General features: G+C 41.2%; 1 protein-coding gene across 6 annotated transcripts in view; it reads right to left on the bottom strand.

Moving 5' to 3' along the window:
- cep290 (centrosomal protein 290) overlaps positions 1-14,214 on the bottom strand; it is a 35,531-nt gene that overhangs the window by 16,418 nt on the left and 4,899 nt on the right. For 3 of the 6 annotated variants that reach the window (XM_070973105.1, XM_070973107.1, XM_070973108.1), the window contains exons 9-31: positions 13,935-14,117; positions 13,665-13,754; positions 12,933-13,055; positions 11,902-11,922; positions 11,620-11,743; positions 10,861-11,033; positions 10,353-10,515; positions 10,131-10,231; positions 9,973-10,039; positions 8,112-8,221; positions 7,581-7,656; positions 7,279-7,412; positions 5,718-5,882; positions 5,077-5,226; positions 4,862-4,977; positions 4,668-4,770; positions 3,954-4,184; positions 2,299-2,472; positions 1,978-2,089; positions 1,505-1,710; positions 1,039-1,190; positions 648-759; positions 39-494 (exon numbers count right to left, since the gene is read on the bottom strand). In XM_070973105.1, the coding sequence (XP_070829206.1) occupies positions 39-494; positions 648-759; positions 1,039-1,190; positions 1,505-1,710; positions 1,978-2,089; positions 2,299-2,472; positions 3,954-4,184; positions 4,668-4,770; positions 4,862-4,977; positions 5,077-5,226; positions 5,718-5,882; positions 7,279-7,412; positions 7,581-7,656; positions 8,112-8,221; positions 9,973-10,039; positions 10,131-10,231; positions 10,353-10,515; positions 10,861-11,033; positions 11,620-11,743; positions 11,902-11,922; positions 12,933-13,055; positions 13,665-13,754; positions 13,935-14,117 (3,342 nt within the window). The remainder of the gene's footprint in view (positions 1-38; positions 495-647; positions 760-1,038; positions 1,191-1,504; positions 1,711-1,977; positions 2,090-2,298; positions 2,473-3,953; positions 4,185-4,667; positions 4,771-4,861; positions 4,978-5,076; positions 5,227-5,717; positions 5,883-7,278; positions 7,413-7,580; positions 7,657-8,111; positions 8,222-9,972; positions 10,040-10,130; positions 10,232-10,352; positions 10,516-10,860; positions 11,034-11,619; positions 11,744-11,901; positions 11,923-12,932; positions 13,056-13,664; positions 13,755-13,934; positions 14,118-14,214) is intronic. The other 3 variants (XM_070973106.1, XM_070973109.1, XM_070973110.1) reach the window with 1 other exon arrangement.

Below are 14,214 nucleotides of genomic sequence, written 5' to 3'. Positions count from 1 at the left end.
TGTGGCAACATTTTAAACTTTTAATCAGCCAGAATTACTTTCTGGGCCCCTTTCACATCCTTCAGTGTGGAGATGAGCTCTTCCAGGCCTTGAAGTCTGAGCTCCAGTTCCTCCGCCCTGCCCTCCGCCCTCCTCCTCTCCTCCTCAGCTTTCTTCCTTTCCTCCTGGGCCTTTGCTCGGTCCTCCTGGAGGCTCACCATGGTCACAGAGAACTTTTCCTGCTGGGGTAGAGGCAGAGCTCCAGCAAACTGCCTGCGCAGTGATTGGATGGTCTGCCGTAGATGCTTGGAGCGATTTCTGCCCTCCTGCCGGGCGAGAAACAGGGCGCTCTCACTGGCGTCCAGCCGCTGTTCAGCACGCAGCCTGTAGGCTTCCAGTTGTTGGACGTGTGATGTGGAGGCCTCCAGCTTGGCTAAAGCATCTGACTCACTGTGCTGGAGAGCCACAATGTGCTGGTGGAGCTTTGCAATGAGGGCCTTCTCATCTGACTGCGACTGAGGGAGAAAGATGACACTGTGAAGACATACACTTAAAACCATTTCACTTGACTTACTTATGTAGGTAAATGACTGCTTCAGAGCTGTCATCATTCCTGATAATGGACACCTTGTCTGGGCAGACAATAAAAAACACCACCACCTAATCACCTGGTAGTCCAGTATTTGTCTCCTCAAAGCTCCTACTTCCTTCTCTTTGGACTGCTGTCGCGCCTGTAGAGCAGATGCCTGCATCATGGCCACATCAGACACCTCCTGAAGCCTTCGCAACAAACAAAACCATTTTATATTCTTTACATTTTAATAGTGCATGGGCCTTAATGCCTTTATTCCAAACATAATAAGCAACAGCGCAAGGGGAAGTGTCACAGCTCAACCAATCTATTAAATAACAGCCAAGGAAGTTTATGTTTCAACAACATTAAGCAGTTTTCTTAATCATTTATTTTTAAGTCATTCAAGGTTTGAAATGCAATTTTTCCCCATTCTCATGATGAAAGCATAAATGATCAACCTCAGGCCTGGAAATTCTCAAACATACTTTGAAACCTCTGTGCGAAGCTCAGCCTCAGCCTTCTCCAACTCTGCAACCCTGGCTCTATCAGCGTCGCTCACAGCTTTACTGATGCTGTCAGCCAGCTCATCTCTCAGCTCCCGCTCCACCCTCTGGGCCTCTATATTCATCTTGGTCAACTGAGGAAAAACATAGGAGAACATGGCAATAACTGATAAAACACTCACATGGCAGAGTTGTATTGTTGCTTTTAGGGGTCATGAACAAAAATGTAGAGATAAAGAAAAACGTTGCCCAACAGGCTCTGTATATTATTAAAAAAGAATTCAGCACTTGTTGAATCCCAATAAATGTACTTTGAGACTGTGATGGTTGCCAGGTGCATCTCATTGCCCTTAACATGTGGCAAAATTTCTGAAAAATCTGTCACAAAATATCCCGAGCAAGTGCATGATGGACTATACCTACTCTGCTGTTTTGTTTGGCTTCATACCTCTGCAAACTTGGACTCCAGCTCTAAGTTGCGTTCTTCCACCTGCCTGAGGGAGTTTCTCATCTGCTCATACATTCTGTGGGCATGCTCAGCTCTCTGCCTCTCGTTCAGCTCCTTCATCTCCAGAGTGGTGATTCGTCTGGCAGAAGATACCATCTCATTGTTGGCCAACGCCTTGTCTGACTTATCCATGCCACTCTCACCTCCTGATATTACGAAAATAAAACACAGTCTGGGTTGAGACACTTATATTGAGAGTAGGATCTAACAACTAGGATTAATTCGTGTTAAATCATGCTTTGTCATACTGCATCAAAGCTTTAAGATTGGGTTAAAACTAACATTATTTCATGTGGACAGCCTATGCTGTGTGTAGTGATGTCATCACATCCAAGCAAATGCTAAAGAAAACCTTACGCAGTCTACTGGCTATCAGTTCATAGTGTTTTAATAGACAAAAAAAAACTACATACCAGTCGTGCTGATGTTGTCCCATGCTTGTTCTAAAGTATTCAGTTTCTCCTTTGTGATCTCAAGTTCTTTGTTCATGGTGGAGATTTGCTCCTGAAGAGACTGATTTTCACTCTGTATGGAAAGGGAAAAAAATAAATAAATAAATAAAAATTATATATATATATATATATATATATATATATATCGAGATAGATAGATAGATAGATAGATAGATAGATAGATAGATAGATAGATAGATAGATAGATAGATAGATAGATAGATAAGGTGTGTATATTGGAGGTTTAATGAAAATACTTGGACAGTCAATGTATTTTAATACCTCTAGATGTTTCAGGTTGGTGGTTTTCTGTGTCAGGTGGCTGTCCCTCTGTAGCATGTCTCTGTACTTGACTGTTAGCTCTGTGTACTGTTTGATAGCCTTCTCCAGGTCTGATGACGGCACGGTGTCGTCCAAGGCCTTCTGCAGAGCTGCTATCTTATATGCAGCCATATCCTGGAGACAAAATGGAAGACAGTGCCATTAAGATGCCATTGCATGCTGATAATAAAGGTTTACTCCAAATGAAACTTGTGATTTCTGAAAGGAATTTTAGATTTTAAGATAAAAAAACAAGTCTGAACTTTTTGAAAGCTGTTGCAGGCTTGTGATCCTTTCCCCAGTCGACATCAATCTTCATTCTTGCCAGAGTCTGCATTTCCGAAATCTCTAAAATGTTATCATGGTGAATACCTACGATGGTCATGATATCTCACAAAAGCATGAGAATAGACACAAGATGATGAATTATGAGTTATTATGGCCCCCGATTGTGGAACAGCCTCCCAGAAAGCCTCAGGGCCGCAGAGAATTTTGATGTTTTTAAAAAGAGGCTCAAGACCCATCTTTTTAATCAGGCTTTTAACGGACTCATTTAACTATTTATAATTTCTTAAGTTGACTTCTATTCTTACATTTTTTATTATTATTTTATGTAAATTTTTATTTCTTATTTTTATTTTTTATTGTGTTATTTCAATGTTTTATTTCAATTGGTTTTAGTCATTATTTATGGTCTATTTTATACATTCTATTGTTTTATCCTCAGTTTTAGCTTCTATACCTTTTATCTTATTTTACTGTTCTAGCCCCTCGATTTTCCAGTGTTTCCTCCTGGGGGCCTACCACACCGGGAATTGATTCTGGTTCACCGATGGGGGTGCTGTTCCATGGATGGCCCTGGCCCGGGTAGCTAGAGAGCTTTACACCTTGGTGTGGAGCCTCCTGTCTGCCTGGGCTGGGGTGGTCTCTGTGTCAGCGCCCCCGCAGTCATGGACCATGATTCCTCTCAGTGTGCATGGCCCCCAAAGGTAGCTTCTTCCTCACCTCGGATTTCGGTACCCAGCCATGTCTCCTCAGCGACAGATAGTGGATGTATGTGGGTGTGTGTATGTTTGTGTGTATGGGTATGTATGTCTGTCCGTATGTCTATGTATGTGCGTGAGTGTGTATGTAATTGTGTAACTGTGTGTATATTTGGGGGGGGTGGGAGGTTTCGGGTTCTCACAGTGTTTTGTACTGTTTTGTTTTTGTTTTTACCCTCTGTGAGGCACTTTGTGTTACTGTAATGTATGAAAAGTGCCATATAAATAAAGTTGATTTGATTTGATTTGAATACCAGAATATCTGTACAACAGCAGTCCCTCATATTCAGGACCAGTCAAATCGGATAAAAGTTTTTTCACTGGTGTTTTATTGATGTTTTCATTTGCCCTTCCATATATTTTCTTGTTTTTATGTGCTGATGCTTCAAACCATGACATTGGTATGGGTGATACTGAGGTATCTGGTGTTTTCCCACACAAGTTATTTCAGAAAAGCAGCACCAGCATCTTTGGAAAGATGCAGCTGATTTACTTTTAACCCTTTACTTCTCTAGTCTAGAAAACATATAGTTTTTTTTCCATCGTTTGTTCGTGGAACTGAACTTTTTGTACCTTGTATCTCTGCAGGTAGCCTATCCTCTGGGTGACAGAGGCCTGCATGTGGCTGCTCTCATCCCTCAGCTTGTTGTTCTCCTTGCAGAGGTGCTGTTCTTGCTCCAGCAGGGTGACGTAGCGCCGCGTCATTTTCTTCTCATTGACCTTCAGCACTGTCAGCTTGCGTATTGCTTCGCTCTGCTGTCTCTTGATTTCATCCGGGTCCTTCTGAAGGGTGTCAAGCAGCTCCTTATGGGTGAAATGTTTAAGTAAATACACAAATAAAACTTTGGGACATTTATGAGGAAAAGCTTAGTAGAGGGTAGGGTAAGTAAAGTGAAGTAAAGAGGGATATCCCTTACAACTAATGTTGTACCTTATCCCAAAATGTGCAGACAGCAAAGGTTAAGTCCTTTTGGACATACAGTGACAAGCCAGAGTCAAAATTTCTGTTACTGTGAATAACTTAGAGAGTAAAAAATGACCTGATTTCCAAACAGCTTACAGTTAACATAAAAGGAAAAGGGCCCAAAGCTAAGGTTTGTGCACCCTGCATTGTCAGTACATAGTAAGTGAGTAGGTGTGTGGGGTGTGGGGGGTGGGGGTGGGGGTGGGGGGGGTGATTGAAAGGCACATTGTAAAGTGCTTCAGGTAAAAGCACTGCACAACTGCAATCAATCTTCCAGCATTTAAGCACCTTTAACCTATTGAGCATTTATTTGTCTGACTTACGTTGAACTCTTGGATTTTAACAGCGTCCACCTGTTTTTGCTCCTCCAGCTTGTCCTTCGTCTCCACAAATGTCTCTTTAGTCTTTTGCCACTCTGCCTTCTCACTGAGCAAAAACACAATTAAAAGGGTTTCAAATTTTGCACTTGAGGTTACAAACCAGCTTTAACCTGTGAGAAACTTTCTTGTTAACCGACCTTAGGTATTCTTTATAGAGGAGTCCCTGTTGGTGGCTAATGACAGAAAACTTCTCTTTGTATTCCTCCAGTGTTCTGACGAGTTTCTTGATTTTTTCCTCCTTGTTTTTGAGCTCCTAATTAATATAAATATTACAAATGTTTCATTTATAGTCGAGACATATTGTGGATTTACAGCTTTCCCCTCCGGGTCTGAAGAAGACAGTGACACTGACCTGAAGAAGCCGAACAGTGTACTCATTCAGAGAACTGATGACCTCAGTGCTGCTGGGCCCCAGGCCCTCGGGCAGGCTCAGAGGACGGAGGACGACTCCACTGCTGCCTGACATCCTGAGCAGCTCCAATTCACTTTCCAGTTTGCTCACCTGACAGATAAAGACAACAGTAAGCCTGACAGTCAAGCCTTTGTTTTGATAATAGAAACCTCTCTTAAAACATCATTTGTCCATCAAAGTAGTTCCCAAGTTCAGAATTTGTTAACAACAGGTAAGCACTCATGCTGAGCAGAAGGAAAGGCTTTGATATAAAACAAGAACAGGGATCAAAGAGTGTGCTGGCTGCGCTCTGGGAAACCTGATTTCTGTTGAACATTATTTGTCAGAGTTTTGTTCTCTCTTTATTTTTGAGAGTATTAATTAAGTTTCAGCTTCACTCTTGACATCAGTACAAATGACGGCATGTCCAGAATGATTCTTTGAGGTTTAAATAAAGATTGAATGACTGAAAAAATAGCCACAATTTGTTAACTGCTTGACTTTGAATGACTTGACAAATCATATTAAAATGTGCAGCCAGAAAAACTTGACAACACTGCTGCGTTTTCTTGCCAAAGGCACAAAGCACAACGTGGGTGTACCTTTTCTTTGGCTCTGGCCAGCTGACTGAAGCTGCTGGTTGCTTCCTCGCGGGCTGATTTCAATTCCTGCCTCAGTTCTTCATTTCTCCCCACCAGCTGATGTATTTGGGACTTCAGGTGCAGGGCTGACTCGGACTGCCCACTCATGATTTTGAGGTCTATGGCCTGTGATGTGAGGGATGAGCACAGTTGGAATGGCATTAAAACAAATCCCAAAAAACAACGGACGATAAGTAAATGACACCGTCTCTGAAATAGAGAAGGCGACGATCATATTCCTTCCCCAGACTTAACATTTACTGAAACTTTCTGTCCAGAAAATGTACTTTTCATTTTGCATGTTGCACCTTCTTCATGTCCAGTGTGACGTCAAATCCAACCAAACATCTTCTTCAGCTGTCTTGAAATTGACTTTATCTTCCGCTGGATGTCAGCACAGCACGATCCACAAAATATTCTTGACACCTGTTCTCGCTCGCTATATTTGCTGTTTATTGTTCTAAGTTGCTATGTGACAAGCCCTCAACTGGCAAAAACCAATGAAATACAGAGGAGGGGTGTGTGCCCATTGTCTTCAGCAAATTGAGACTGTGACACATGTTGGAACTCACTTGGAAACAATACACAAAAAATAATTTGATCACAGATTCAATGGGCTTCATGTGTTTCATTGAATCTGTAAAAGGTCTGAGGTTATACTGGCTGTATTAGGCTAAATGTGCCTTGGCTTAAGTGTAGACCTGAGAAGTTTACATATATTTACATAAAAATGATTTTTGTGGAGTAAAATGAGCCTCCATCAGATATCAATCTAAACTAAATAGAAATAGAAATAGAATCTATGGATCAAATAGTAATGTGACTGTAAAAATATGATCTAAAATCAATACCACTGCTAAATGCCAATATGCTACATCTGCTACTCACTGCTCATCTCATGATGCTCATAACCTTTTCCGTTCTATTACACAGTACATTGTATAAAATGCACTTAAGTGAATTACATCATTGTTGTGATGTGGCAACAGATTTCATGGGGTGAGACACCAAAAACAGACTTTCATTCATCAGTCAGGTTTAAACTTGAAGCTGAGAAAAAGTCACAAGAGGCGCTTATTTGATTTGTGCCAAGAGAACCTAAGACAGACAAGACAAATCAAAAACTGACACAATTGAAGCTCTGGTAATGGCTAATGAGAGACTTGCAAAAAACTCTCATATTTGCTCTCTGACACTGATTCATTACATGCTGACTGCTTGACAGCTCAATTAAACAATGTTCAACAATGTGATTAAGTTAAGGACAATTCTAAATGCTATGTAGAAATGTCGATGTTTTAGTAAACAGCAGAAAATTTAGTGCCAGGAGGCCTAAAAGGGAAACAGGTTTCCTCTGCAAGACTAAGAGAAAAGGACTAAAATAGCTGTAACAGCAGTAGTAGAAATGACATCTTGAATATTGAACTGATCAAAACAAGTTACTAGTCATGAGGAAAAAACAGCTTTACAACTAAAACTAATCAGTGTTTAGCATCATATCTGGTGCGTGAGAGACACTTACATTAGCCAGCTTTTCCAGACTGGGAACATTTACAGCAGCATCAGATGGAGTGGTCTCTTGGTTGACCCTCATGGCCTGGAGGACATCTTGCAGCGCGGCCTCAAGGTCTCTTTTCACTTTTGACAGTTCGTCCACTGTGAGTTAACACACAGGCAGAACAGTGTCAGTCCAGCTGTGGCCTCTTACAATAATGACCCCTGCAGTATATATTCTCATAATTTCAAGTGTTGTCAGTTCATGGAAGTGAGTCAACTCTAAACATGTCTGTGTAAACTTTGAATGGATAGCAGGGCTGTACTGACATTTGACCTGAAACTGGGTCTTGTGAAGCTCCAGCTCTCTCTCCTTGTTGCTCAGTTCTTTTTCCAGGTACTCATTCTGCAAAGGAAACTTCATGTATTCAGCAATTTCAAATTAATTTGGACTGATACTGATAAATAAACACGTCACACACATCACAGTGAGAAAGATTTTATTTTATCCTTCTGACATTAGCTTGAATTAGTAATAGTAAGCACTTGGATACACGACAAATGTATCAAACATCTGTACTTTTAGCACAAAAAGTGACAAATTCATGAAATATTCATCTATTCCTCCTCCAATTGTTTCACCAAATCTCTCCACAAACAGACTACGCTGCAGAAATAATCAGATAAAATGAAACACTAACCTCAAACGAATCAAATAAAACTACAAAATACAGTACTGTGGATGAAATTAGTATCATCTCTAAATACTGAATTAGGACACTGCTCTAATTTGAAACACTGGGTCTGAATTGAACTTGAAATGTCAGCCCGGCTGATGATGTCATTTCTTGCTTGGCTTACCTTGCGTCGGATCTCTCCGTCTGTGTGAGTGCTGCTTTGTTTAAATGGCAGCTGTCCAGTTCTGCTGGGGCAAACTTCCTCCTCCAGCAGAGAGCTTGACTGTGGGGTCCCTGCAGACACAGCTGATTGTTACTGAGACTTAGCAGACCAATGTGTAGGATTCAGTGGCATCAAGCAGTGAGGTTGCAGATGGAAACAAAGTGAATACCCCTCACTTCCTTTCCACGTAGAAGAACCTACGGTGGTCGTGAATCTCAGGAAAAATGCAAAAGGTACTCGACAGGGCCAAGGGCTAATAAGGCTGATAAGAAACCTTTAACCAGCTATCTACTGTAGATATTTTTGCAGAAATTTTTAATTTTAGTTAGTTCTAGCACTTGCTGGATTAAATCCTCCGTGGTATAACCAAAGCAGGATAGCAACCACTCTACCCGGCTAAATCTAAATCTGCTAGAGCATCAATGTGTCCAATCCAGATCTCACATGCTGAGCTCTTGGACTGAACTGGATCTCAATATAGTCAGTTCTATTGGCTCAAAGGCCAATTTCCATTTTCTAAGCCCCACTCTGATCTTTTAAAAAAAAAAGTGCCCCAGGAAAGTTACTCGTAAGTTACTAGTTTCCATCATTAGCATTCATACCCCTCAGGTCTACATCCTCAATAACACTACTGTAAAACACTGGCTCTTTGTCCTAATTTACTCAACACGCTGGTACAGGCCAACATTAAGGCAAGTCCAAAACAGACCATTTCAGCTCCTCTCAAAAATTATTCATGCAGCAACTGTGGCCAGTTTCACAACACATGGAAAACTCCTTTTTCTGTTTAGGGTTTTATCACACGATGCACAGAAAATGCTATGTATTAAAATGCCCATGTTATAAGATTTATATAGGTAAAGCTACACACATGCTGAAACGAAGGACTAGTGTGCACAAGAGCTCCATCAGACACAAGGATGTGAACGTCTTTTCAATGAATTTTCACATCCCATCTCCTACCTTCAATTCCAGGGCATTGAACACACTAACCTACCGAGAGGAGGAGATCTGAAAAGAAAGACATTGCAAAGGGAGCTTTTTTTGGTTGACACATTAGATACACTTCAGACCACAGGCCTCAACAAGGATTGGTTTATTCTTGTCCTTCCTCATTTCCTTCTGCACTGACTGTTTTTTTGAATGGTGATTTCTGCTTTACATTAGCTGCCGTTAGAGTCAGAGTCTCTCGGAGAATCACTGTCAGTGTGGTGTCGGACTGGTTCATCTGATGGCTTGTGATGGATGATGAGGGTTGACACATTAGAGACACTTCAGACCACAGGCCTCAACAAGGCTTGTGTTGTGCTGTAAACCAGTTTCTTTTCTTTATTTCTAATATAGAGTTTCGGGTCTGTGGTTCATGATGGCCCTCACCTGATAATCCTCCACAGATCCCTCTCAAAGCCCCTTTTACTGTGTTGTGAAGTGGTGTGGTACTACTGTAACGGTGTTTCCTGTTTGCAAACTCTTTTTTTTTTTTGTCTTTCGTTATGTCATAACTAGTCTGTCTTCCATTTGTACGTATCCCTCACAGTACTCCATTCAGTATTTAAAAATGACAATTCCCAATTATTGCCTGTCCATTACTCAGGTTAACAGACAGTCATCAGCTTTCATGGGAAAACTGTTTCTGGAAAGACATGTTCCCGTCGAATGTTTTGCAACGAAAAGTGATATGTAGTATTTTCATGGCATGAGTCCGTCAAACAAAACTCCTTTGTACTCAATTGTGTTGTATGTAGAGCTTTTATCTCTTTGGGGAAAACCATAGCAAAAGACTGCGGTAAGGTGTTATTCAACTGCATGATTTCTGAGTCACCTCTGTCCTTCACCATGCGTCGGATTTGTTTCTTCAGGTCGAGTCTCTCTTCTTCTAGCCGTTCAATCTAGAAAGAAATCAAGCAGTGAGGTCAGAGGTGCTCAGGAAACATAGTGGTTACAGAAGCAGTGATTATAACCTCCGCCAGCCCACTTTACCTCTTTGGTGAGGACTTGGTTTTCTGCTTTGTACTGCCGCTCCCTGAGTTCTTTGGCTCGCCTGAACTCTGTCAGATCCACTTCCTGCTTTGGTTCCAGACCTTGAGAGTCATGAAAAGGACAGAAATAAACATGAGTTAAATTAATTTCACAGGCCAGTCATTGTTGTTTAAATATACTGAGAGATGGGAACAGTAAAGTTTTTTTTTTCTTAAATCCGACCTAGTTTTTCTCGGAAATCCTCATTTTCGTCCATGAGGTCATTGATTCTCATCCCAAGCTGGTTGATCTCTTTGGTCATGGCCTCTGCTTCGTGATCTCTAATCCTAATTTGATTTTTACACTCTTTGATCTCCATGATGGCTACTTCCAGACCGTAAGTGCCCTGTAATGCAGAAACAGCAGTGGTTACTTGGCCATCAAAAACACTTCTTGTCTCACTTTCTATATTGCCTTGTTCTTCAACTTGTACGGTTTTTTGGTGAAATTGGGATTTAATTGGCCATGGTGAAAGACAAATGCTTAGCTTGTACACACCAACAGCATCTGGATCACACCATAGTCATGCTATCATTTCCATGTCTCTATTAAAAATGAGGACAGACAGAAACAAAACTTTGCTTCTGAGAATTTAAGTCTCGATCAATTTGATTTGGATAACAAAAAAAGTCTTTGATGTGAGCGAAAAGTAAAAACAAAGGGGAAAGAGAGTGTATTTTTGTAGACTTACAGACTCGTACTGGCTCAAGCGGTTTGAAGCCTCAATGAGCGCTTTGTCTTTTTCCTCAGCATGACCTTCAGCAAGCTTTGCGGCCTGCTCTGCTTCCACTGCTCTGGTCTCTGCAGATTCCAGCTTGGACTTCAGGTCTTCCACCTTCCTCTGCTGTATAGTTGATGGTAGGCCTTGGACAAGAAAAGGACATGTCTTTGACTGCAGGCAAAAGTGACAATCTGGTGAACACAGCTGCTGCTACTGCACTACTGCTAATATATATCTAATGTTAAACTTGTACCTTCAACAAAACTTTGGCTAAAAACAGCACTTATTATCACTTGGGGGCAGCAGAACAAGCTGTCGACACAACACCGTTATCGCCTTGGTCATGTCTGTAAACAATTGCCCATGTACACATCCAGAAGGAACAGCAGCACGAGCATTCAATTGGAGTCATATCACCCGCTACTAAAGTCAAACAGTTGAATTCTGGGCCATAAAACCAATGAACTGAAAGACGGTAAAAGGCTCTGCAGTGGGGGGGGGGGGGGGGGGGGGGGGGGGGGGGGGGGGGGGGTCATCTTTCTGTTCCTGTGCATAAACTTAAAATACAGATTTCTAAATGCAGACACACATTACATTATATACACAGTTTGTGAATAGTTTCTCCCTGTCTTGGAGTGCAACAAAGTCTGGTTTCTTTGACTCTATTTCTACTACAAATCTTTGATATGAGAGTGTTCAGTCAGGAATCTTAAGCCTTGATCCACCCACCTTGTACTTTCTTGTTGGATGTCTTTAGCTCCTCGATGAGCAAGGTGTGCTTCTCCATTTCCCCTGTATATTGCTCCACCTGCTCACTCAGCATCTTGATTTGACTGTCTCTCTCCTGGACAGCCTTTAAGGCATTCGCAGAACAATTTAAAAGAGAAGAAGAATTATGTGTAAGACAGAGAACACCTGTGGCACACTTGTCAGTATGTATGTTAATATCCCTACTGAATGTGGAAAATAAGGGAAGCTGAGGATAAGAGGCTCATTACAGAAGAAACTTACACTGCAAAGCTCATATATGACCTGGCCCAGGGCAGCGACAGAGATGGAAGGGACGACAGGTTGATAAAATGACATGACAAAGCAAAGAGAGAAAACAGAAAGTAGGAAAAATGATTGATGCATGGCTAGACAGATAGAGCGAAAGATCCAGTCTAAGTCTGGATTCCCACGCTCCAAAGGAGACAAATAAAGGCATGTGCACATGATAACTTTCTGAGCTGAAATTAGGATTTTTGTCTTGCATATGTACAACTGAACCTTTCCAGGATGCCCCTTTCATACACAATCATGATACTATCACCTGTTTCAATCAACCAATCAACCTGTTTATCTGTGGAATGTTCCAACTTGTTTGAAACATGTTGCTGCATCAAGTTCAGAATAAGCAGATATTTACGAAAATCAATGAAGTTGATGAGGTGTAACATTAAATATATCGTCTTTGTGCTGTTTTCAGTTGAGTGTATGTCAGAAAGGATAGACAAATCACATTTTGTTTCATTTATGTTCCACACAGCATTCAAATGTTTTTGGAGACGGGGTTTGCAAGTGTGCAGGGACAGGAAGAATTATATCTGATGCACATGGTCATACTTAAAGTTTTCTGACCCTGATTTCAATTCTCGAGAATCCTTGTGTCCTGCAGATACTACTGTGATATGACGATGCATGACCACTTGCTGAAATGATGTCAGGGACAAAGCCAAGTAATGCTTTAGAGCCAAATCAAACTTTGTCAGCACCATTCCTTGCACAGACACAGGGGTGGAATGAATGTATATCCATTATTTATAATGTCTTCAAACAAGGAGTCTTTTCCATCTATAACATTCCTACAAAACCATGACTGCATCATCTGCCACATAAGAACCTTTGCTATTTCTTTCATGTTTCATGTTTTGTTTTCACATAAATGTATCTACACATGTATCTACACATAGACAGACACATACACTGTGGAAGGGTGGGAGATAAGAGCTTAGAGGTACATAGATGAAGAGGACAAATTGCTCCCCAGTTATGGGACAGACCTGCTGCAAGGCAATAATGTTGCTTTTGTCCATGTCCAGCTGGGCTGAACGAAGCTTTTCCCTCAGATCACGGATCATCTGCTGGTACACCAAAATTTCATCATCCTTCCCAGAGAGCACTCTCTATGTGTGAGGAAAAAGAATCAGCCAGCACAATCATGTCAGCACAATGGGAGGAATAGGATGGTCCTGCTGAGTAGTTCAACAAAGAGCCAAACTCAAAGATGACGGTAAAGAAGCGTGACAGCACCATGAACCAAATCAAGGAAGTAAGTCCATTCTAAACATTGCTCTTTGTTTACTCTGTGACTACGAAGTTTGAATGGATATTGAGAAGTAGACTTAAAATGCCAGAATGTGAATCTGCTGAGTGTTTAATCATTTTTATTTCTGTTATAGTACATGAATGCATGGATACAACTGCCCTTCTCTCTCTTGTTCAAGCATTAAATGGTAAATCGACTACATTGTTTGGTTTTGACGTCAGTAAAATTGAAAGAAAAAGGTCCAAGGCCTTCAGGCAGTTCCTCAGAGCAGAGACCTCCTGTGGGCCAGGAACTAAATTCAGACTTACATATTCTCTGATTATGTTTCTGAATTCATAAAAGGTTTATGGGTGTCCGCATGAGTTCCTGGAGTGAAACATATCTCTGAAGTACATCTGGCTTAAAGAAAAAAAAAAAAGACAAGAGGTGCTTCGTTGAGTGTTGTAGATATTTGTTTAACCCTCACCTTCCACTCCTCCACTTTGGCATTGACAGCAGCCATTATTGGATCATCCTCTTCAGTCATGCTATGAATCTTATCCGTTAACTCTCTGATCTGCACATCAAACACACTGAGTCCTGATTCACAGCTCAAACATGCAAGCTTTCTTGGTGATAACTCATGATAATCATGCAGTGAAAAGATAAAGGTCATTTATGAAAATATATTTTACTAACCAACAACAGATTTAAGGTGGGAAAAGAATACATTACAGAAAAGTAGTTCTTTGGTTACTTGTAATTTTGCATGATCCCTCTCTTTTCTGAGCTGGTCCATAATGGAGTCAGTCTGCTGCACAACAATCTTCATCTTATTGTACTCGTCTGTCATCTTCTCCATCTCCTTCACCGACTCCTCGAGACTTTTCTGCATCTGTTCATTTTGTGTCTTAAGGTGTACGTTTTCATCCTCGGCTTGCTATTGGACACAAAATGGGTGGAAAGAGCAGGAAATGAAAACATATGAAAGCCATGAAAATCAGCAGTGAAGAGCAGAGACGTGCCAATCCACTATT

This window comes from Chaetodon trifascialis, chromosome 10 (genome assembly GCF_039877785.1).
Source record: "Chaetodon trifascialis isolate fChaTrf1 chromosome 10, fChaTrf1.hap1, whole genome shotgun sequence".
Classification (NCBI taxonomy): Eukaryota; Metazoa; Chordata; class Actinopteri; order Chaetodontiformes; family Chaetodontidae; genus Chaetodon; species Chaetodon trifascialis.
The sequence above is the reverse complement of the archived record's forward strand: the minus strand, read 5'-3'. Positions and strand labels throughout refer to the sequence as shown.